The sequence below is a fragment of the Stegostoma tigrinum genome, chromosome 15, assembly GCF_030684315.1.
Source record: "Stegostoma tigrinum isolate sSteTig4 chromosome 15, sSteTig4.hap1, whole genome shotgun sequence".
NCBI classification, from domain to species: Eukaryota; Metazoa; Chordata; class Chondrichthyes; order Orectolobiformes; family Stegostomatidae; genus Stegostoma; species Stegostoma tigrinum.
The window spans coordinates 34312764-34338352 of record NC_081368.1 but is presented as its reverse complement, the minus strand read 5'-3'; the positions used below and the strand labels follow the sequence as shown (position 1 = coordinate 34338352).

General features: G+C 41.1%; 1 protein-coding gene across 2 annotated transcripts in view; it reads right to left on the bottom strand.

Moving 5' to 3' along the window:
• Positions 1 to 25589, bottom strand: part of msna (moesin a) — an 87854-nt gene that overhangs the window by 38659 nt on the left and 23606 nt on the right. For both annotated transcript variants that reach the window (XM_048544373.2, XM_048544375.2), the window contains exon 2: positions 8880 to 8963. In XM_048544373.2, the coding sequence (XP_048400330.2) occupies positions 8880 to 8963 (84 nt within the window). The remainder of the gene's footprint in view (positions 1 to 8879; positions 8964 to 25589) is intronic.

Sequence of the window (25589 nt, the reverse complement as noted above, 5' to 3'; positions counted from 1 at the left end):
TCCTGCTCGGCTTGCCGTGTTCATCCAGCTCTACACCCTGTTACGTCTAACGTGCTGAGTATACATTACCCAAAATTAGTTTGATACTGCAAAGTGGATCGCTTTGACTAGTTTATGAATGCTTTTGGTCCTTGGAAATCAGATAAGAATAATACATCAACTACAGGGTTGGGGGTGGGGCTAGGGTTAGGTGATATTCAATGATTGACTAAGTGCACTACTAAACTCCATTCAAGTTGCAAAAAACCAACACTTCATCTTGTACTTATTCAAGTGTTGTCTGCCTTTAGCATTTGATCAACAAAATTGGTAGCAGTGAAAGGACTGCCTGAACTCTCAACACTTCAATTTTCTGAAGTGTTGTCTAATTCATACATACTTCGTAAGTGACACTGCTACACATTTCCATGCCTTCACTGGACATTGAAAATGTCAGATACTACTTTAAGATAGGACTAATTTTTACATTGGAACAGGTCAAAGCTGTTAGTGGACTCAGATACAGTAGGTGTGAACCACAAAAGGGCTTAGTGTTTATTCAGTGGGTGTATCTGGCCTTTTTCTGATGACTAGCCATTTACTCAAAACGTGAAGCAGTCTAGTTGCATGACTTTTGCACAGGCACGAAGTGTGCTTTGGTTTGGTCTCCCCTGCTTTGTCTGACGGAGGCAAACATTGAACATTACATAACAGAACTTGTAAAGGATTTGTAATTGCAGTGTTACAAGTCAATGAGTGATCAGAAGCAAGCGAGTGGGGCAAGGGAAAGTAACATGCTAAAACTTCCTAGCCCAAGAGAAATGCTGACAATTTACTTACTAGTATTTCATTTTTCATACTTGATATTCCACTGATCAAGTGTTGCAAGTAAATGCAAGTGCTCATCCCTAGAATTCACCGAGATCAAAGTTGAAAAGGGGAGACTTCTGGAACATACAGTCCCATTTTAAAAGCAAATCAGTTTAATGGCCTGAAAGATAGCCAGTTCTTCATGCTTCCTCCACCTCTGCACAGCTATAATCTGTCCACAAATGCTTGTTATACTCAAAGAATAACACCATGTTAAAGGGCTTCAGGATCCTTACTTGACTAACTGAACAGAGAATAACAGTACTCAGTGCTTGATCCAACAAAGTGTCAGTATAAAATTGTCCTTTTTGTAAAAGGCTTGCAATGGCATTAATGAGCTGAGCTGTGAATGCTCTCAAGGCAGACTTAAAACAGCACACTATTTCCAAATCTAAAATCAATGCTAAAAAGCAATGATCTACATTAGGCCCATCTCACTCAGACATAACACAAGAGACTGGAATGTCTGTGGTCACTTTGGCAGGACATTACTAATATTCTTGGCTGAGATAGTCACAAAAGTACAAGGCCATATATGGCCACACTTGATCTTTTGGACTGGAGAACACTCCTGAGCATAAAAGACAGGAAATGGTTAGCTGCAGTGCATGAGGTAGTTCTTAGTTAAGTCATCTAGATACAACAGGCAAGTGTCCTAACTAGCCTCAGTTAGGTGCAAATGTGCACTTTGATCTGGAGATCTTGTAACTTATTGTCAATCCAACAATGGAACAAAGCTGCTTTTTTTCTATTGATGACAACACTGGTTTAAAAACTGAAATGCACATAGTTACACAATTTTACACAAGTCTGGGCATGCTAATACAAGTTGACCAATGGGAGATTTGGTCAGAAATCTTGCCACCAGCCTGATCATGAATCAGTACATAAACTGGCACAAGCATTGCAAGGAGATTTGTATCATTACACTTAAACAAATGTCAATGCAATAAAATTTGAAGTGTTTGAACTATGATGAGGGTGTGGGAAAGCCACTATATCTTAAAATTGGCAAGAAGACATTCCCACCAGGATTCTACTAAATAGAGAAATTCTGCACTATTAACTGAAATCCATCTATTCCATTAATGTAATCAGCAAAGCCTGTGCAGATCAGTTTTTCCCCCCCTTCCTCCGTCTCTTCCAGCATACAAAAATCTTAATCTATCCTCATCAGCCCCTTGTTTTAAAAGAGTTGCTACATTCCTGTAATTTGTTTCTACTTTCCATATACAGGAGTAAAATTCAAAGCACTCATTATGGTATTCCACCCTGGGGATTTGTCTAATCAGAAACCAAGCTATTTTCTTGGACTTACCCAGGATCATCTGCAGATATTTTCCAGCAATTAATGGTTCATGAAAAGAATGCCAGATATTTCCTCCACCACCGCACAAGGACAGTTTTAGTACCCAATTACATTAACCTGCATGGTCAACTAACAGCACAATGTAACTCAATCTGGAAGCTTCTAGTCTGTAACTGTTGTTACAGGCTGGGCAATCAAATCAAAGATGCTAACAAGCTACTAATATGGTCTTTAATAATAAATCAACTGCTATTACAGACAGGCAATCATAGTAAATTATACCAAGATTCAGTGCAGTCTTTTGAAACAGCTAACACCATTTTAAACAAAAGCAATGGACTAGTACATCCACTGAACTAGAGTGGCAGGAACCAGAGCAGGTCACCAATAAGAAGGTATGGGGGTAGGTACAAGTTCGGAACAGTAACATCAGAAAGCTAAGAAAAAGGACAGACAGACACGTAAATGAACACAATGGTGCTAATGGGCTAAGTGTGTTTATTTCACTGCAAGAGTATTATAGCTAAGACAGATGAGCTTAGTCCCATGTGCCGATCCAGGCTCTATTTGAGGTTGCCATTAGACACTTGTTTGAGATGGGGATAGGACTGGCTGCTCAAGGTTCTAGGGTTTTGTTGTTTTAGCTGAGGGGGGAGGGGTAAAAAGAGAGGAATGAAAAGATGGTGGTGGAGGAGTTACATTACTGATCAGGGAGAATGTTACTTTGCAGGAAGACATACTGGAGGGACTCATCCTTGAGGCAATATGGGTACAGCTCAACAATAAGATGGCTGCAAATCATTCTGAAAGCGATTTGACAGACCACCCAACAGCCACTGAGAATGAGGAAATAAGTTAACATGTTACAGAAAGTAGCAATAAAAACCAGTTGTCAGAGGATGACAAACTTCCCCAATATTGACTGGGGCTCAGGCAGGTCAGAACTTAGAGTGCAGCCAAGAGGTTCTCAAAATGAATGTGTACAGGCCAACTAGAGGGGACCATACTGGTTCGTGTGCCTAACCAAGTGACAGAGCACTTAGGAATTGTGATCACAAGTTTAAAATTGGTTAAGTAGAATAAGTCAGGAACCTTGTGGCAAGGTGCTAAAATGGTGGGGGTGGGGGTTGCAGAGGCAGTTTACATCACTGAGGCAGGAGCTGCAGAGCATTATTAGTTAGGCAGAGCTGTTGCTCTCAAGTCCACATTTGACATGTGGGAATTCTGTCAAGACCCAAGAGTTCAGAAGCAGCATGTTCCAAGGAGGAAAGGACAAGGATGGCAAGGTAAGGAAATAAGGGATGTTGTGAATTTAGTCAGAAAACGGTAAAATGAAGCTATGTAAAAAAGGTTTTAAACAGCTAAATCTGGCAGGGGCTGCAGGAATACAAAGAAAGCAGGAAAATAATGCGAACAGGGAACTGGGAGAGCAAGAGGCCAAGAAATGGCCTTGGCAAGCAGAAGTAGAGTCAGAATCAAGGCATTGTTTACATTTTTATTCTACAAAGATGACATCTAGGGAGAAGGGAGGAGCACAAGGCTAAAGAGGGCAGCACTTTTGCTTGGAGGTAGAGGATTGAGAGAGAGTACTGTCAGTATTCACCCAGGAGAATGGTGTGAAGGACAGATTTGTGGGAAGCCTTCTAGTATGCTACAGCATTTCACAAACAAGAATGAACAGGTGTTGGAACTCTTTAAAAACGCAGTTAGGTTGCTAAGTCCAAGGCCTGATGACATTTATGCCAGGTTATCATGAGAGCAGCTTGCTGGGATCTTGGTATCCTCATTAGCCATTGAGATCCCAGAGCACTGGCAAGTTGCTGAAACGTTGTTCCTCTATTCAAGCAGGGAAGAGATAATCCAGGAAACTATAGACAGGAGAGTCTCCCGTCAGTGGTTGGGAAGCCATTAGAGGGAATGCCTAAGGATAGGATTTAAATGCATTTTAAAAAGCATGGCTTAATGGAGGGACAGTCAGCAGGGCATTTTTACAGGGCAGGTTGTATCTTAAAATAATTGAATTTTGAGATGTTGACAGAAGTTGAGTGAGGAGGCTTTTGACAAGTGTCCCGCATGGTGGGCTCATCCAGAAGGATTAAAATGCATGAGATTCAGAACTGGCTCACCCACAGACATGGCAGTAGTGGGTGAACATTTTTCAGGCTGGAGGTCAGTAGCTAGTGGTGCTCCACAGGCACCAGCACAGGAATCTCAGCCATTTGAGGTTACATAACTAGTGGTGACTTGGATGAACATGTAGAAGGCTGGGTTAGTAAGTTTACATGCAATACAGAAGATTAGAGGCATTGCAGATAGTGTCAAATGAATGCTGCAGGATATAGATCAATTGCACATACAAAGAAATGTCAGATGGAGTTTAATCTGGGTAAGTGTGATGTGTTGCGCTTTCGGAGATCAAATGTTAAGGATAATTGACAGTTAGTGGCAGGATCCTGAACAGCACTGAAGTACAGAGGGGTCTTGGGGTTTAAAGTCCCTAGCTCCCTATCTACTTGCATGGCCACTTTCAAGCTTGAAAGAAAGCATATGGCATGCTTGCCTTAGAGATTGTAGGAACTGCACATGCTGAAGAACCTGAGATAACCAGGTGTAGAGCTGGATGGACAGCAGGCCAAGCAGCAGAAAGGCTCAGGTTAGGGAGGCAGGGACGAGCTGGGCTGGTTTTGGGATTTGGGGGGGGGGGGGAGAGGAGGAAGTGGAGAGAAGATATTTTTGATTGAGACCATTGGGCTGCAGGGTTCCCAAGCAGAATACAATTTGCTCTTCCTGCAACCTTGGAGTAGGAGTGTTGTGGCACGGGACGGGACAGGACAGATGTGGTCTGCAGAATGGGAGGAGTTGAAGTGGTTTCTAACTGGAGGTGCAGTTTAGTGCAAACTGAGCACAGGTGTTCTGCAAAAAAAAAACAAACAGTCCAAGCCTCTGCTTGGTTTCCCTGAAGTAGGGGCAACCACAACAGGAACAGTGGATGTGGAGCGTCGAGTTGGTACATGAGGATGGGAGGAGGGGAGGGGAAGGGAGAGGGGGGGGGGAACAAAATCCAACAGGCATACAAAAAAAGCAGCATCATTAAAACAGTGGGAAAAAAGATACTACGTTTCCACAAGCCTACATAACAGGCTTGCAACAATTATTTTAAAAGAGTCAATAGTCTGGAGGTTTTATAAACCACTGGTTCTGCCTCAACTGAAGGTGTTGTCCAATTCTGGACACTGTTCAATAATAAAAAGGCTTCAGAGAGCAGGGAAGAGAAGAGGTTCAAGAGGATGCTTCCAGGAATGAACTTCAGTTGTGGGCAGATCAAGGAAAATAATTCAAACAAACAGTTGTGCGATATGATCAAAATCATGATGCATCTGACAGGGCAGAGGGGCACCAAGTAGTTACCACTAGAACATTCTGCAGAAAAATTCAACTCAGGTTTTTGAAAGAGTTGGATACACAGTTTGGGGAAAACAAACAATTGAAAGGCTACATCAAAATTAAAAAAAAGTGACTAGGATAAGCCAACTTACTCCTGCAAAGAACCAGTGTGAACCAAGTAGCCTCTTGTGTTTCATATCACTTCTGGAATGGTTAAGTGGCAGATTCACCCACTTGTTCTCACCTCAAATAATGCCAAACTAATTCTTCAAAATGCACCAACACCATCTACATTTACTGCTACCACAAGCAGCATACTGGCCTCAAATCTACAGTAAAAGCAAGTGTCACCTTGTGCAACTTGAGCATTTCTGCAACAGAACAGGATGCAAAATGCATGTGCACAAGAGATCAAGAAGAATTACCAAGATTGTTACTCTATTCAACGGTCCAAAAACTGCACAGGAAATTCTCACATCCTGCCCTTGACTGAACTACGGGGCAGCAGAGAAACCCCATTGCTGGTTTTAAAAAAAAACACCATTTTATCAAACTGCTACAGCACTCACTGATTCAATATTGCACCTACATGCTGATATGCTGAAGTATTTTTGTCATGCTTTGAAGATCAAGCTCAAAAGGCACAAATTGTTAGAGCAGATTAAAATTCTGCTGGCACCATTGACCTGGAGTTCAACTCAAAAAGAACGACACTTGGCTTAAAATAGTGTTAGTGTAGTAGAGGCACCTTTAGTTCCTGGCACAGGGATGGACATTAAGGATGTGTTTTCAAAATTTACATTCTAAATGGCATCAAATGCAGATGGCAGGTAATTTCAGCTTCATGGTCTGCAAATGAAGATGCTGGACACCAATTAAGAAAGTATGCAATTGAAATAAGTCAGGACACTAAATTTTAAACCAACACTGGGTGCTTATGAATATCAGATGGAAATTTTTCCAAAACAGCATTCATTTATCAGGAATAAGAACTGCAGATACTGGAGAATCTGAGATAACAAGGTTAGAGCTGGATGGACACAGTAGGCCAAACAGCAGAGGAGCAGGAAGGCTGACGTTTCTGCTAAAGGGTCTAGGCCTGAAACATCAGCTTTCCTGCTCTTATGCTGCTGCTTGGCCTGCTGAGTTCATCCAGCTCCACACCTTGTTATTTCACAAGTCAGGATTCCTATTTATGAGTTGCTACCAAAAAATAAAATTTACATGTTGCCACTGTTACTTGGCTGACATTTCACCCCAGCAACTTAGATGCCTATTATCCAATATAATGATCATGAAAATAATTCATTCAACCAGCCACACACACTAAAAGATTAAGCCAAAAGAATGGTACATGCTGTAAATCAGGAACAAAAATCAGGAGTTGCTGGTAAAGCTCAACAGGTCTGGAAGTATCCATGAAGGGGAAAAAACCCCCCAAAAAACTAACGTTTCAGGTCCAGTGACCCTTCCCAGAGCTGAACACAGAGACAGCAAGCTGTTGCTAACCAGGGCGGGGGAGTGTGCATGTAGCCAGTCATACTGATAATTCAACTCAACCTCCACCTGCTGGCTATTGAAAACAACAAGAAAAACACCTAACTCTGCCTATTATTGATCCAACCGAGAGCACTTATCCAGCCTTTGCCTCAAATTGCTCACATTCTGGGTGCACCAATCCAACTATTCTTGCTCCATCTCAAGTCCTAGTCTATCCAGTCTTTGCTCAACACTCAAACACCAGCCCAAGCTACATCCTGGTCAATCTCCTTTGTGCCCACTCCAGTACAATCATTTTTCCTACACGTTGTAGTGAGCAGAACTGCACAGTATTCCAGATGTGGCCGAGCCAGCTGCAAGTCCATGCTCTTTTGTTTTATCCTTCAGCTAATGAAGGCATGTAACCCAGCTGTCTTAACCACCTTCACTGCCTGCGCTCTTGCCTTCAAGGATCTGTCGATGACTACAAAGGGGAGCCTTTGTAGTCAGCATGAGAGTTCTACCATTCATGGTTAATTTCTCTCTTCCAAGTTGAATTCCAACTGCCATTGCTCAGAGATAATGGGAACTGCAGATGCTGGAGAATTCCAAGATAATCAAATGAGAGGCTGGATGAACACAGCAGGCCAAGCAGCATCTCAGGAGCACAAAAGCTGACGTTTCAGGCCTAGACCCTTCATCAGAGAGGGGGATGGGGTGAGGGAGCTGGAATAAATAGGAGGGGGGGGGGGGGGGGGGAAGAGGCGGACCGAAGATGGAGAGTAAAGAAGATAGGTGGAGAGAGTATAGGTGGGGAGGTAGGGAGGGGATAGGTCAGTCCAGGGAAGATGGACAGGTCAAGGAGGTGGGATGAGGTTAGTAGGTAGCTGGGGGTGCAGCTTGGTGTGGGAGGAAGGGATGGGTGACAGGAAGAACCGGTTAGGGAGGCAGAGACAGGTTGGACTGGTTTTGGGATGCAGTGGGTGGGGGGGGGGGGGGGGGGGGGGGGGGGGGGGGGGAAGAAGAGCTGGGCTGGTTGTGTGGTGCAGTGGGGGGAGGGGACGAGCCTACTGCATCCCTCAACCAGCCTCGTTCGTCCTGTCCCCCCACTGCACCACACAACCAGCCCAGCTCTTCCCCCCGCCCCACCCCCCCCTCACCCATCCCTCCCTCCCACCCCAAGCCGCACCCCCATCTACCTACTAACCTCATCCCACCTCCTTGACCTGTCCGTCTTCCCTGGACTGACCTATCCCCTCCCTACCTCCCCACCTATACTCTCTCCACCTATCTTCTTTACTCTCCATCTTCGGTCCGCCTCCCCCTCTCTCCCTATTTATTCCAGAACCCTCCCCCCATCCCCCTCTCTGATGAAGGGTCTAGGCCTGAAACGTCAGCTTTTGTGCTCCTGAGATGCTGCTTGGCCTGCTGTGTTCATCCAGCCTCACATTTTATTATCTTGCCATTGCTCAGCCCAGTTGACTGGACAATCGATATCCTCCTCAGTTATTTAACCTCTGGTGTCCAGTTACCCCCAATTTCAATTCTCTCGCAGTGGAAGCCAAACAACCACAGCTACAAATCTACTAAAACCTTAGGCATGTTACAAGCCCACGTTACAGGACAGTCTACGATGACAGATTCACACCATGGTTTGGATTTGGTGGGCTGGTACCTCTAGCAGGAAGGCACACATTTAGATCTCTGGTGAGAAGTGTACAGCTCATTGTGTCATTTATACAGTGATTGAAACGGAGTTTGTTTTTCTTCCAAAAACCAAAAGATGGGCACAGCAAAATAAAAAGGACACTTTTAGATGATCAGATTAAGCCAATTTGAAGTGTTTTATCTCACTTACCTGATCAAAGAGTTGCTTGCCAGTGGTGTTAGGTTGGATAGCAAACTCCAGCTCAGCATCCATGGTGGTAACCCGAACATTGATCTGTTGAGATGAAGGGGAACTTATTAGATCCAGAACAGTTAGCATCTATTAAAAATGGGGGGAAAGAAAGCAGTTGAGTTCCAATAAAAGGCAATATTTTAGTGATGCGTTTTAAAGAAAACAGCAAAAGCTTGAATTCCAGCATGAAAATAGATCCAATTAAAAATGGAATAGCTCAAACTTTTTATCTGACTAGTGTTTTAAGTCTTCCATCCCAAGGGCCCAATTTGGAGTACAGCTGCTGAGCATAATCATCTCTAAAATCAAGTTGCCATTCTTCACCTGGGTTTGAACATTTGATCTAAGGTTTGATCTCTTGCTCCAACCAGTCGGCTGCTGGCCCTCTATGGGGGTAGTCCACACACACACCGAGTCCTATATCTTTATTTTTAAAAATTAAAACAAGCTGTTAAGACTGGCACCCACTCAGTTTGTTCTCTCCTTTAGTTGAATTTCAGACCTACAGTAATTTGAACAAAAAGGAAACTGGTACATTTTACTAGAGACTTCTGCGTAGCAGTTCACCCATATCCTGATATTTTCAAAATCAGGCTAACATTTAAAATTAAATTCTTTTTAAACTGGCTCACAGATGTTATGCCACACCTCTGGAACAGTTGGGACTTCAAGCAATGGTGGTGTCCCTCTCTTCAGCCCAGGACACAAGAGCCTTAATTTTTTTTTTAATATCTTATTTTCTAAGCGACCTGTTGTCCAGATAGTTATTACCTACAAATGGAACAGGTGGGACATGAACCCAGGCCTCATGGCTCCAAGAAAAAGTAGGAATACTTTCACTGCATCACAAGAGCCCTTGAAATTTAACAATCTGCCACCTACACCTTGTAAAAGCTAGCATGGGTCTTAAACTACACATGTGCACTACAGGATCTTAAATATTTAAAATCACCACAAGAATGTGGAATTTGAACACTTCAATTAACTTGGAATTTTAGCTTCATGGGTGGCTCAGTATAGATGTAAAAAAGCTGGACACTTATTTTGTTACTTGAGACTTAAAACCTATGAAGTTTTACAAAACTATTTCTGTATTTTAAAGAATTGAAAAAAGGTAGTTTCTGGTGACTAACAACTGCAAGCATCTAGGTCCCCAGCTTCCTCTGTGCAATAAAGCTGTACAGAGTAAAGAACTTATAATACGAAGTTACCCAAATTCGTTTGTTAATATTTATTAACAGGTTTGTCATCATTTCTTCAGAGCTGATCTTGTCCATAATGCCAAGGAAAGTGGCACATTAACCTTTAAAAAATTCCTTGTGTTTATGGCTAATGAACTAATAACCTGAAAATACTGAAGGCATTCCTCCTGAGCCACAGGTTTTGAAGAAAATTCAATCATTTCTACCTCTAGAAAACTTAGCAGAGGCACTGTTATCAAAAGTAAATCTAACTAAAGTTCAAACTTAAAGTCAAGAATAGGTTAAAGATTAACTAACTGTCACAATGCTTCGATGTACTAGAGTTCACTGAATGCAAGTTACTATATAAAAAAGACAGACAAGTGTAGGGCCCATGTTTTGCCAGCAAAATCCCAGTGACAAAAGACATCTAAAAATTGATGCAAGAGCAGTAGGCTGGGACACCAGGAGGCCTCTCTGCTCTTCATAGCTGTGTCATGAGCAGGCAGGGTGGTAAGACTGACCACTGCCTCTGGAACGTGCCATTGCAAAGGAAGTGTGGAGGAAGATGCAATGATGTGTTGAAGGTTTGTCCCAAAGCAGCTGCTGTGATGCAGAACTGTGCTGTACACAGTTGGCTTTCCAGGATGCACACCAAGGCCAAACAAACATCAACTGCACCTGGAAGACCAGCTGCTTGGTCTGCCCAAAACTTGGTGGTAGACCAGGACAAGGTGCTGACCCAGATCAAGTGTTGCAGACTAGTACATTCCCAAAATAGTCCTAGACCTAAGTGCTGAGGGAGGCACTAAAGCTTGGGGCAGCCATAGCCATGTCACAACAGAAGACCTGTCTGAGGTTGAGGAGGAGGGGGGGGGGGGGGGGGGGAAGGGAGAAGATCCACTGGGCCTTGCACCCTTCTAGTGCCTGAGGCATGATGAAGAATATTGGTATGGAGAGAATTCTTGGGTTTTTTTTGGGGATTGGGTCAGGATGCAGCATTTTGTTTGTTAACTTGATATGCAACTGCACAGAACTAAAAAAAAACTGACAATGCATGCATATTAGATTTTTATGAAAAGTACATTTGAAATCAAAAATTTAGGAATTGGAAAAGAATGCTAACAGCCAAAGTGTAATACAAGTCAGAACTAGTCAACATACAACAATAAAGTAATTGAATTTCCTCTCCTCCAATTTATGGTCTCGCCAATTAAACAATTTTAAACAAATTAAAAGTTTTAGACTCGTGAGAAAACTAAAAACAGTGGATTAGAGTTCACAATACTACAGGTACTTAGAATAGTAACTTTTAAAAGCAAACGTTTCAAAATTTCACTTTTAGAGGCTGCAGTTTTACAGACAAAAATCTTTACTTCGTTTCTCCACAAGAAAGAAACTGGAAAGTATTGCATTATGCCTCACAAAAGCATGGTTGTACCAAGGATATGGGAAAACAAATTAGAAAAATATTTTGCAAACAAATTTTAAATTTAACCACTGCAATTGTTCATCTAAAACTAGAAGGTTAGCTGTGTAAACAAAATACACCTCTCCATAAGCTCATCAAGTAACATTTTGCCAGTCTGTTACCTTTAGTAGGAAACAAACTTCAGACAAGTTACTATTTGTCCAGGGTCTCTGATATTCCTTGGAATTTGTAGCTGGGAGATCAAGGAAAAAAGCAGAGGAAATTATGTTAACGTCAAAATAAAAACACTGCAACTTGGCTAAGCCTCCGTTACTAAGGGGAGAAAGGTAGATGAAATAATTGCTAGTGACATCCCAAAATCTTATACTAGCAGCTTGACAAAGAGAGAGAGTGGAGGTGGAGTTTAAAAAGAGTACAATGCTACTTAAGACAGATTGGCAAAAAAGTGGAAGTAATACTGTAAATAGATATTGCTGGAGAAACTCAGATCAAGGGTTCCTGGACTCAGTTAAATTTAGTTCTCTCCACAGATGCTGCCAAATCAGTTGAATGTCTCAAAAAACCATTAAAGATTTCCAACTGTTATTATTGCAATAAAGTGAATCCCAAGATTAAAATAATTGAAGGAGCCTAAAATCACAGTAAAAAGTCTACTGCAAGACTATGCAACACAATCTATAACAGGCTATTTAACTCCAGATCAGAGAGTTATGTTGAATAACTTACTCAGAAGCATACTGATCAGTCAGTCAATGGTATGTGCAATTTAAACTCGAAGAAAAAAATACATTGCTAGTCTGGTGTTGCTCATTTGAGAGCCATGGGTCAAAGTAATTTTTTAAAAATGGTTTCGGTCAAAATAAAGTTTCAAACAAAAAAGTCAATTCCACCGTGCCACCCCCCCCCCCCCCCAATCCCTGCCAATTAAAATTCAAATGCAGCCAGGTAGCTGTTAGCACCTAAACTATTAGTGGATGGAAGGCTTTAACAAAGTGACTCCTTAACATTTGAGAGTTGTGCCGAAAATTAAAGTCAGCAAGTTTCACATTCCATATCTTAGGTCAAAGGAGACATTTCCCACCAGGATGTTGCCAAGTTTTATTTTACACTCAATGTTTCCTCACTATTTTAAAATTAGCTAAAAAAGTTACATTTAGTTTCATGAGGAAGTGACTTTTTACACTTTACATTTAAAACAGGAAATGAAGCTTCATTGAGGCTGTTCATTGTCAAAATGCACAAGGTAGGGCACAAGGACAGAAATACTGTATTTCTGATCCATTGTCATAGGTATTGTAGTGTGGACAGTAGGCAAAATTCTCCATATCTGTTGGACTTTCTGCTATACTGTCCCACATGCCACCCTATTGTCTAAACAGTAGAGACATGCACTTTAACACTGGAAGTGTTTCAACCTGTTAGATAAATTAAAACCTTGTTTTTCCTGACATACAACAATTTGAGTTACATTGAATTTAAGTAGCATTTTGACAAGCCATGTATAATCATGCTAACTTCTCTATACACAAAAAAGCGTTAACTGAACTGAGCGTGGACTCATCTGATCCAGTTTGTTCGGAGCAAATGCAGAACATCTGCCACCTCAAGCATTCACTAGTATGTAGTGGTGGGAGAGAAACATCAAAAGATTTACTACAAACAGCTCTGAGCTACACCTGCCAAACCTACAATTTAGGAGGACAGGACAGGAAATGCACAGGACCACCATTACTCAATTTCCCTAAACTGTAGGCCACCTGACTTGGAAAGATTTTCATGCCCTTGCTGTCATTGGGTAAAGATACATGGAATTTGGGCACAATCAGCACCTGAGCCTCTTCCTTGACTGAAACTCATAACCAAATTAAGGCCAGACAGGAAGAGGTGGTGAGGAATTTAAACAAAATTTTAGCTAGCCACAGAATTGAATACAGCATAGTCACTGGGCAAAAGGGACTCCAAGCCATTCCACTGGAAGGGGGAAAAGTGATACTTTGCAACTCAATAGTTCAAAGTTCCAAAATGGAGATGGTGGAGATTTCAGGTTCACTATTTTATGCAATGAGAAAAGCAGCTTATTTCACACCAACCCAACCATAAAAGAACAAACATTAAAAGGCTTTCCATTCCCTCGTCAAATGCAAGCCCCCAACTTCACAATTTTTAAACAGATAAAGAACACGAGACCAAGTGTCACTTTGAAAAAAATTTGCACAAGTTAAAAAAGTACATAATTGAAAAGGTATTCCTAGTTTATTCACTGAAAAGTACTGCCCAGATAAGTAGACTGCAACATCCAAATCTCAACTAAACTGCTGTTTTGTCCAATTTTACACTAGTAAGATAGTGGATTTTTTCAGTTGACTGGTTATTAGTGACAGGCAGGCCAACATGGTCTTTCAAACTTGTACATTTTGTTGCCCCTCCCCAAAATGTACTACAAGTGTAGTAACAGTCTTGAGCATTCAGCTACTGAATTTCACAAACCATAATTAGAGAAGCTATAATACAGTATCACATTCCAAGAAGGTCAACCAAATTAGGCCAAGGGCTTTTGGTTTAAAGCACCCAGCATTAAGCCATTTGTTTAACAGAAAATTCTGGTGTTGATCCTGTTGTCTCACCACTCCTCAGGCCAGTAACCTCATGAATCAAGTTGACAAGAACCACTAACTCTTGGGTGTGGAGGCAGTGTGCATCACAAGAAGTGACACTTCTGCTTTGTTGTTCCTGTAGTGTGTTAACAGACCATTTCATACCATTAATAGCAGAAGGAAGTTCAACGGGCCAACAAAACACTAACTGGACCAGAAGTTTAAAAGAAGTGTCAATTGGCCATTTTGCTCTTTTTTGAATTAAAAAGCACAAGAGGAAAATTGATTGCAGTGAAGAATGTGTCAAATTAAGAGAGTGCACCCCTTTTGTAAATCAGAGTTAGTGTGTTACAGATTCACGACCCTTCCTCAAAACTCACTTGAATGCTGTATTCCCAAAGTGAACTCATCAAGTGTTAGAGCTGTACAGGACATCTCCCAACTCTCATACCTAGTGCACTGACCAATAAGACAAGTGTACTTAACACTGCCCTCCCTATCCCATTTACCTGTAACTCTCAAGAATCTATAGCTCTTCACTCCAAGAAGTTTATTCAGTAACACCTCACCAAGACCTCTCCTCACTTTTCACCCAAATTTAACTACATCTGCTATTCTTTAGCCCATCAACCCAGCTGGTGAAGATCCTGAGATAATGGGAATGCAGATGCTGGAGAATCCAAGATAACAAAAAGTGTGAAGCTGGATGAACACAGCAGGCCAAGCAGCATCTCAGGAGCACAAAAGCAGATGTTTCGGGCCTAGACCCTTCAGAGAGGTTGTCCTCTGGGAGGTAACCACTCTTAAATAATGGCACCACACCAGCCAATCTCCAGTCTAGCACCTCACCTGTAGTTAGTGATACAAATATCACAGCAGAGGGACCCAACAATCACCCCTCCCACCCACACCCAGCTCAGTTCTAGGTGCACCTGACCAGGTCCTGGGTCTTGATCCACCTTTTGCATTTGAAGACATCAGCACCCCTTTTGTAATGTGGACATTAATATTTGTATTTATTTCTAAGCTCTAACTTCCAAAATCTTGCTCCACAGTAAATATTTAAGCAAAATACACATTAAGCAGCTCCCTTACCTCCACACAGATAGTTTTGTTGATCTTAAAGGACAAACCAGTAACTAGGGAGGGAAGAGGGCCACTTTAGTGTATGGAGAATCTTGGATAATTAATTAAGGCAAATCCATACCTTCTTCACCCTCCCAATTATTCTCCAGTGTATACCTACCACCTTTATACTCCTCTAGGAATTCACTCAGTGCTAGTTGTCTATTGTAGATGTATAGCTCCTGCCCTTTGGAGCTGAGTGTCTAATTTCTCCAGTCATCCAGCATTCTCTACACCTACTGGCCTTGCTCTTACCTTGAGGAAAATACTGTGTCTAGATACGCTCATCTTTGAAGGCTTCCCAATTTCCAGCTGGTCCTTTACCTGCAAATATCCATTCTGAATCAACTTCAAGTTCTTGTGTAATATGACACAAATTGGCCTTCCCCCAATTTAGAACTTGAACTTCTATTAGTTAGTTCTATAGTAGGCAATCTTGATAGAAAGGTTATTAGCCCTTTCAGTTCCACCCATAGCACTGCACTTAACATATTCCCAGCACTATCCTACAAATATGGCTACAATGTTAGCCTTAAATCAAAAAAGGTCACTTCTTTTCTATCCTTCCAATGTAGGATCCTACAGGTCCTGCCCTTCCCTGAGCCACTGAAAGAGCAATTACATCCTGTCCCACTTTTGGGATGCTCAGTTTATCTGCCTTACCCATCAGGCCCCTTGCCTTGAAATAAGTGGTTTAATTTATTTCTGCCTTTTCTAAATTGACTTGCTCCTCTTAAAATGCATCAGCCTCAAGACTGTTTTTTTTCACTTGACAGATCTAGAGGTCTGACAAAATCATTCCACAAGCTTCTTAAAGAACACACTTATTTCCAACTGCAGTAAAGAGCACAAATATTAGATCAGAACAAAAATTCAGGCATGTCCTGCTCCAGCAAGTAACCCAAATACTGCGCAAGGTTATTTGCAAACCACAAGTAGCACTAGAACAAGTACTGATACCTGCAAGATGGTTGCCTAGTCTTGCTGAAGAAAGTGAGCATGAAATAAAGATCGCTTTCCCTGAGCTTAATGCAATGCATTTAATAGATTATGTCCATCCACCAGTAAACTGCTAACTCTACCTCAATACAAGAGAAGAGGAGTACTCAAGAAATCTTGCATAAGCAGATTTGGAATGGAGACTAAAGCAGGTAGTTTTCAAGCAAAAGAAAAAATGCAAGTTAATATTAATAAAGAACCTAGATGTTTTGAGCAATGCAGTTCCACTTGAAATAGCCACCGAGCAAGAAAATTCCTTGGCAGTAGGGTTACAAAGTATCTGGACTCCAATCATTTCCATTTGGGGACTGCAATTAGATCTTAAGACTGTATACCAAACCTCAAATTACAGAAATCAGATCCACCAGGAACAAAGTAATTGAAGTGACTTCAACATACGCAATAGAATTTAGATAAGAGATTAACAGATTCACCAAAATCCAAGTAACTGTTCTAGAATAAGTCACATTGGAGGTTCAACTACTCAGCTGGTCTGAGTGCCTTTCCTCCCCCCACCCCTGTTCCAATGGTGTCTCCTGATGGAGCTCAATTCCCTGTTAAAACAAGTGAGGTCTTCCCTCACCTGCATGCAACACATCTAAATTCCCACAACTTGCCGAGTAAACCAATGTAGCATGGTCAAAAGCAGCAAAGCACCTCCAATTTGCCCTGTTGATGGAGGTTGCTGAACTAGATCCAGCAGCCCAAAAATCAAATTCACAGCAGATCTTGCTTTTTATTCCAGGCAGCAGCCAGCTTAGTTTGGGGAAGTTATAGTTAGAAAACAATTTGTCCAAATTAAGTTAACAGTTTTGAACAGATTTTGAATCGCAGCCTTTTGTTTGCATCTGGTCAGAGCACATCGGCAAGCATATCTTACTGATAATAAACTGGTCAAAGTGTACAATAGAATGTCAGACAACACACCTCTACCAAAAGAGATTTACTTGTGTCTAAACCTGTGGTTCTAAGCAGCATTAAAATCTCCATTCAAAAGATCTACAATTTGACCAATCCATCCTTGTAATTCAAGTTCAAGTTCATCACCTCAAGAAATCTTCCCGGCACCTTCGCCAATACTTGGCATCCTTCCTAGAGTACAGTAGGCTGAACATGACCATAATACATCAGATTGATTTAGGGGTGTCAGAACAGGGTGGACAAATTCAGGAAAAAAAAAATCACACCACCAGGTTATAGTCCAGTGGGTTTATCTGTAATGACTTCACCTGACAAAGCAGCAGAGCAAAGTCTGGTTTCAACTAAGCACGGTGGACTAAGAAAAAAAACAAACTTTTGACTGCATCAAAATGCACACCAACTAATTTTTCCAGTAGGCTCACCACAGGATTCTCACTTTTATACTCTGATCCATCACCATTCCTCCTACCACTATTTCACCTCCCAAAACCCTCAGGTCCCTCTGCTCCTGGCTACCCTAGCCTTCCCCCATTTTAATCCAAAAACTGGTAGTAGATTCACCAACTTTAAGTACATTTAAGTCATCATTGGTTAGGCATATGGACATACATGGAAGAGTGTAGGTTAGATGGGCTTCAGATCGGTATGACAGGTCAGCACAACAACAAGGGCCGAAGGGCCTGTACTGTAACGTTCTAAAACCCAACTTGCTCCTCATACTGGAGTAGATAGCCTTGTGGTATAATTCATATTAGGTTCAGGACAAGTGAGGAGAAGTGTTTAACAACTAGGCTGGGAGATTTGCTGAGTCTAAGCTAGAGTAAGAGTTCACCACAAAAAGCTGCAACTTCAAAAAAGACTGTCCCAGAGCTAAACATTTCCAGACTAGAAATAAAGCTCCAAAAGTGGGAATTGTTCTCTACCTGAGATTGTAACTTGTGGGTCACCTATACCTCAGAATTATGACTTGTGTACTTTCAGTATTTTGGTATATCTAGGGCTTCTCCTGGAGAGGATAGCTGAGGTGAATCCTGAAATGGAGGAGCACAGATCAAAGCATTGTCACCCATCACAATCATTTTCACTTGACTATGTCAGGTAGATAGTTATTTTATAACTATTTCTGCTTTACTTAGTATAAAGATTTTCTGCCTTTGTTCATCAGCTCTCCCAATTAGTCCTGATTGTGGGGGTAGAGAAACAAGTGCCAAATAAGAACAGTTGTTTGTTGCTACATAACTCATCCATAAAATTTTCCATTATCTAGTAATTTAGATTGCACCAAGAGGTTTCTATTTTACTGATCACACATCCACTTCCCCAGAATGTGGGCACCCCCTAGAATGTTTCACATCTTAAACCCCAACACCTGTCCTACCTCAGGGAACCTGAACACCATTCCAGCAAGCTCACATCTGTATGTGCTATTCGACATTACCAGTAGAGCCACAGAACTTTGGAACTGGGTTACTTTTCCCCTTTTACGAAGGGAAAAAATGCAGAGTCAACACTACCTACACTCCAAAATCAATATCTGAGGATCTTCAACAAAGTTAACTGACATGGCTAAAGTGTTGTGACCTAAGGTTCTTGGAGCATAAAAAGTTCTATCCTACACTGGCCATTAAAGGGATTGTTAGTTCGGCAGATGCCAAGAAATCCTCAAATTCATCTGAGCCTTACTGACTCATTTCCCCATTAACTCACCTCAGCTAAAATGGTCCCTTACTCCTTACAAATCACTCACTCAATTTAATGCTCAACCTCATCAGGATTCATCTCTTTTCAGATATTCTTTCCTTCAGGAAAAGACAGACATAGCTTCCATGTTTTGATTAAGTGCAAGAGTGATCGTCTGTGGGGTCCAACATGGCTCTTAATGATTAGTGCTAAGCTTGGCTGTTCATTTTCAGAATAACACTATGCTTAGCACTAAAGGATTGTAAGTATCTTCTGACACTTTCAGCAAGTGAAGTTAGAATTCTCTTTCGGGAATGTAATGTCAGAACAAAATTTAGGAAATTTCCACACCAAAAAAGCTTTTAGATGAAAGCAAGTCTCAAATTAAGTCACATGAAAGAGCTTGCAATTTTTGTAGGGATTACACTTAATTAAAGCCATTTCCCATTTTGGAACCAATTCAATACATGATTGTTTCCAAATCCAATCTAACCCAGCAAGAGGATTCTGCTGAATACAAACGCCCCCCATTCCTAGCATCCCACCTAACACCACCTCCCTCTCCCTCCTGCCCCAACCAACCCAGGATACAAGAAACTGGCTGTAAGACAACGACATGGTCATAGCTTCATGGAACAAAGCTTGCCATAAACAATTTGAAATTCTTAAACCTAGGTGCAGGATCAAGAGGCACAAGTCACAAGGTTAGCAATTAGGCAAAAAAGGGGCAGTTAACAGCAGTCATGTCACAGACCTAACAGCACCTTAAATACAAAGCTCCAATCAGTTGCACACTTAGCTAGAAAAGAAAAATCCAAGGTAGGGCTTACATCCTAAAAAAAGGAGAAAATATTTACTCATTAAAGTAGCACTAGCAAGTCCAACATTATGAACAGAACCCCAATTTACAGCAAGACATTAGTTGATTGACATTTTCACTTCAGCATTCCCAGTTTTCTGGTAGAGAGCAGTAGAACATCCTCACTATTCACCCCAGAAAGAAGTTTGTTACTGGCAATGCCAAGTGGTCTGACAAGATAGTGCTCCTTTCTGGCAACTAAACAAAGATTGTGTGCCATGAACCAGAGGAGTTAACTGAGTGCAGATGTAATCAGCAGTTGAATATATCTTGCATTATCAAAGAGGAGTGAAGATGCCAGTGCTCAGTCTTACCCTGCAGCCTTGTTTGAAAACATCAAGAGGGAACCATCTATGGCACATGGACAAAGAGGAAAACAGCATCTAAGTTTCACAGGTATTTGCCCAAACATTAGAAAAGTCAAAATCAGGATAGACAGGCAGTGCTGCCAGTGAGGAAGTAATTTTTAGCTCACTGCCATGACCAAGAAGCTCAGTTTTTAAAGGATACTGCCTACTGTGCCAGTCAACAAAATTTAAAACAAAAAACCGGAGTTGCTAGAAAGGCTCAGCAGGTCTAGCCTCAGCTGATGAGGAATCAGTTGATGTTTCAGGTTCAGTGCCGGAGGAAGGGTGGAATGAACTGCCTGAGGAAGTGGTAGATGCACGAACAAATACAACATTTAAAGACATTTGGACAGGTTAATGAATAGCAATGGTTTAGAGGGAACTAGGCCACATGCAGGCAAGTGGGACTATTTAGTTTAAGACTATAGTTGACATGGACAAGTTGGGCTGAAGGGCCTACTCCTGTGCAGTAGGATGCTGTGACTGCCAAATGACTGAAGGTAACCAGAATAATTTCTATGTGTACAATAGTAATCTGTGGCCATAAGTGAATTTGGGTTGAAGAGGCAACTGATTTCATGAAGTACGCACACAAATTCACAGCTAAGTAGAAGATGCACTTCAGCACAGAAAGCATATGCATCACATGCAAAACATAAGCAGCTGATATGCTCCAAAGAAACAGGGCCAGAATCTCTAGACACTGCAATACATGGCAGGCATGGTGAACTACGTTAACAATAAAATTTAAGACTCTCAAGTCTGAAAAAGTGAGCACAGGATGCCACAAGTGAACAACATGCTGGAAAAAGTTGCCACTTGGGTCCCTTGCAAGAGGAAAACTTACACCTTTTAAAAAAGAATGCATCTTCGTGGCAGAATATTTAAAACAGTGAGTCCACATCTTTCAAAAATCATTATTCAAACAAGGATCTAGTGTGACATGCAAACACACGCCCATTTAAAAAATTAAATCAGGATAGATATTCAACAAGGTCACAAGGCCAGCTGATAAAAACTTGTTGCAGGAAAGCAGAACTGAGAAGCACAATTTTAAACTGAAGCTTTGGGTGGAACATGGCTGTGTCATGGGAAATCCCAAAATAATTTTGGCTATTGGAAGTGATTCATGAAATTAGTAAGAAGGGCAGGGCAAGAAAAGGTAGTGAGATCGGACATGCTGATACTGCCATGCTATTCTTTAAAAGGTAGTTATCTCAGCCAAATGAGATCAAGCTGGAGCCACAATTTTAGTTACTTGACCAAGTAGTGAGGCACTATTTTAAGTGTGATCAAGTGTCCTGGGCAGATGTTACATGCTTTGATGGACATGCACTTGTAGAAATTAATTAGATCTATGACAAGACCCTTCACAGGACCCAAAGCTTTAACTCCAGTTTCTCTCCAGATACTGCCATAACTGCTGCATTTTATCAATTTGTTTTTGTTGGATTTCCAGTATCCACAGTTCTTTCAGTTTTATTTAGTTTATGCTACTGCTTGAAGACCTCAATTTGCATAGATTGTCCACCAAATAGCTCAAGGAAAATTTACTAACAGTCCAGAGAAATCCCATGATAAGAAACTAATGAGTGAACAGGTTTATTGAGAATAGTAAAAACAACAAATACATAAATGGATGACCTTCATGTGTTTCCCAACTCCTCCCTAAATGGTCTGAGATGGAGTCTTGCCAAGGCAATTTCCAAAGTATTTCACTTCAAATGAAATCGAAGAGTGGATAGTTTTTAATTTCAGAGGTGGAGGTGTCATTAAAAGAACACATCCCACACTAAAAAAAGTCACTTTGCCAACCAAAATCCAGTTGCCTTGAAGTGATTTATCAAAAAAAAACCAACATTAAAACCACATCACTAGAGGTTTGGCTACCTTGCCTCACCTCAAGAGATCCTTCACTTTTACAGCCAAGGTCTCCTCAAATGAAAAAGGAGACCAGTGCATAAGATGATCCTTTATTCTTGAAGTGAAGTATATTTCTGTGAATATAGACTATTGGTCAAGCACTGATGACCATTTCTATCCTTCTCTGCCAAAGGGTTTGGAGGTGGCTCATCATTCATCTCAATGAGTTAAAATATTTGGGAAAACTATAAATTGTGATTCAGTGTTAGTCACGATAGGTATTTTGATAAAGGCAGCCATTATAACTACAGGGAGAGTTTGTTATGTGGAGTATAACGTTTAACGAAATAAAACTGAACCCAGTTTAAAAAGTTGATGACTAAAACAAAAATTCCCAGTGTGAAGTGATGCTCTCTCATTAGTGAGATAGCTAAAATCAATTTTGTCAGGGAGACTCTGGTCCCACACAGCATTGCTTGTTATCTCAGGATTTGTACAGAGACCGCATTAGTGGAGGGCAGTTTTGCAGACTCTGGCTTTCTTGGAGATATTTAGATTATAGCCCTTGTCAAGATATTTCAAAACACCATTCCATAGTTGGGGGGTGTGTCACAAGAAACTTTTATCCCATGTAACATGTTTCCTAGTACATCTTGCTCAGTTTAAAAAGTTACTCTATGTAGGACCCACTGGAAAGTAAGTGGATTAAAAACAGGCCAGTCTAAATGACAGACATTAAAAAATGTCTAAGGGCATAAAATATAGCAGACGTTATTCAGCACATTTAGGCTATTCTGCTTTTTTCAAATAAGCTCATTGCTGATCAGAATCACCAACTCCACTTTCCTGCCAAGGCTTAGTTCCCTACTGGTCAAAAACCAAAACAAGTTGTCTCAGCCTTTAATATATTTAAATAACCCAACTTCAACAACCCTGTGGTAAAGAATTCCACAGATTCAGTAACCAAGGGATTCCTTACATCTCAACTGGGTGACCCCCAACACAAGCCTTTTGGTCTTGGATGCTGCCAAAAACAAGGGAACAAAACCAGCCAAATCTCCTCATCCACCCAGTCAAGTCCCTGGAGATTCTTGCAGTTAAGGCCTCTTTAGCTTCCAAGGAAGCACAAGCCCAATCTACTCGACCCTTCAAAATGCTTCCACATCTGAGATCAAACTAATGAACTCTGGGCTGCCTGGGTCTCCTCTCAATGAGTAGGCCAACTTACAGCCTTGTGGTTTGAAGGGTCCTGACCCAAAATGTCAGCTTTCTTGCTCCTCTGATGCTGCCTGGCCTGCTGTGTTCTCAGACTCCAGCATCTGCCGTGGCACCGCTTGAACAGATGTCAGTTTTTTTTTTAAAAAGTCACCTAAGCTCAGCTACATCTTGCTCATTGAGGCAGATTGTCCATTTTCCTTTCAGGTTGACGATCTTCTATAAATTGATTAATTAGTCAATTAGGTCTCAAATCAAAATCCCATAGAAAAATGGTCAGAACAAAGTCATATTTTGCTAAATGCTCTTTCTACTAAAAAGGATTCTGGAAAACTCTGGACCAGGAAACTGGATTTTGTTGTTAACTTTTGAGTAGCAAGGTCTTGTTAACCAGTTAAGTTTTTATTAGCTTGCTTTGAATATTCTGCCTGTTAGTAAAAAGAATTTAAGATGAAATTGAACTTGTATGGCCACCTTTGACTGTTTGTCTTTTGACCCCTGAAGAAAACAAAGAAAATAGGTGTCCCATTCCTAGGGGCAGAAACCAGCTGTTTAGTTTGCAAATCCTGTGCAATATACTGCTACATTGTCAAATTAAACCAGGGAAGAAACAATATTTTGATGTTCCCCAGGTAGAAAGATCCAGGGGAATGACTGTAAACAAACTAAATAAGCCATGATGGTACTATGTTTACACAAGACCATTTTATGTGAATTAAAGCTAATACTTGATATAACTTGTACCATTTGGAGCTAGATTTTACCCAGATGTAAAATATGAACTAGATTGAATGGTTTTCTAGTAGAATGGCTGACTTTAGAAAGAGATTTGCAAATATTTGAATGCAAGCATTTCCATTTGAGTGAAGCAGCAGGATCCATTTGAAATACTTGTATTCATGGTCAGTAGATGCTAATCAATGGGCAGTGAGCCTTTCCACCAGATTTCAAATTCAGGTTAGAAGATAAGCTTCTGGAAAGATTACAGCTGAACTTCAGTTATTTGCAACATGCCAGTTCTAAAAAGGGAGGGTCTTGTTTTAATTTAAACTATTGCTGCTTCTGGTAAAGAAAGCACAACTCTGTCAAAGAACCTTTTAAAAAATTTAAAAGCACTTCATATAGGCAGCTTAACTGATTATTGCTATGACTCACTATGGAACCTTCAGTTAGCCAAAAGTTATGGCCCTGAACTGCTGGTGCACAGAATGTTCCATAAATCTACTTCTGTTGTAACTTGCAAGGAGATCTAAACCTCTGGCTCTCATACAGAAACTTGAAAATACATGCCAGGTTGGAGACAGCTGAAAGTTTCAGACCTAGGTACGTGGCTGATAAATTACATGAGGTTTAAAAATGATTAACCTTTACAGTCAAAAGACATCAGAAAACTAGTTCTAAAATGAAGATTTATAGCAAAAAGAACCATGTGCTACTGGATGGCAGAACAGCTGCCCCCACCAGATGGCAAATCCATTACAACATATGCAGCTCTAACAATTGAATCTCTGATGAGAAGATTGAGGCTTTATAAAATGTCAGTGGATGGCAGCAGTGGTTAAATAGAATCTTGTTTCCTGTTGTCAATGAAGTGCTGTATTCTACTGATCTATAGGCTAACTCAGCACAATTAGAACAGAATCATGGATGGCATTATTCAATGCAAATACTCATGCTATTGAAAGCACTACAGGAAAAGAGAACAGAGGTTTTACAGATGATCATCTGTCAGCTAAGGAGCTTGGTAGCCAAAAAGGGTCCAAAGTTCAAACTTAGCAGGAGTGTCAAATTGGTTTGCGCAACGACAGGTGAGATTAAGGTTGGAACAAGTTTCAAAAATAAGTCTGCTGCAAGGACTACAAGAGGAAAGTGAGTTGAATAAAATATTAAGTTTTAATCCATGTGACTTCAGAGTATGTTACTGCAATAACTGATGCACACAGTATTAGTCTAGCCAATTGTAAACTGCACTTAAAACACCGTCACTGGTTCTGGTGCTTTAAGCCAAGATTTGAGAGAGTTTGTGCAGTTTAGACTAACACCAGTTAAGTACAGCAACAACTAACAATATATTTCTGCTTCGATGCCAACTGTTTGAATCATGGACTCAGTTTCAAAAGGGAGTTTTCTTTTTCTTATTCATTCAGGAGACGTGGTTGTCCTTGGCTATAGGCCAGTGTTCACTGCCCATCCACAAAAGGCAGTTGCAAGGCCATCATGTTGCTATCGGTCTGTAGTCACATGTAGGCCAGACTAGTTAAGGACTGGACTTTTCTTCCGAGAAGTGCATTAGTAAACCCGGTGTTCCCCCCCGTCCCCTCCGATAATGAACATGGTTTCAGAGTTAGACTGAACTCCAGATTTTAAAATTCAGCCCCAGTTCCATCATTTGCCACGGCAAGATGTGAACCCATATCCCCAGAATTACACTAGACCATCACCACCCCAGCAA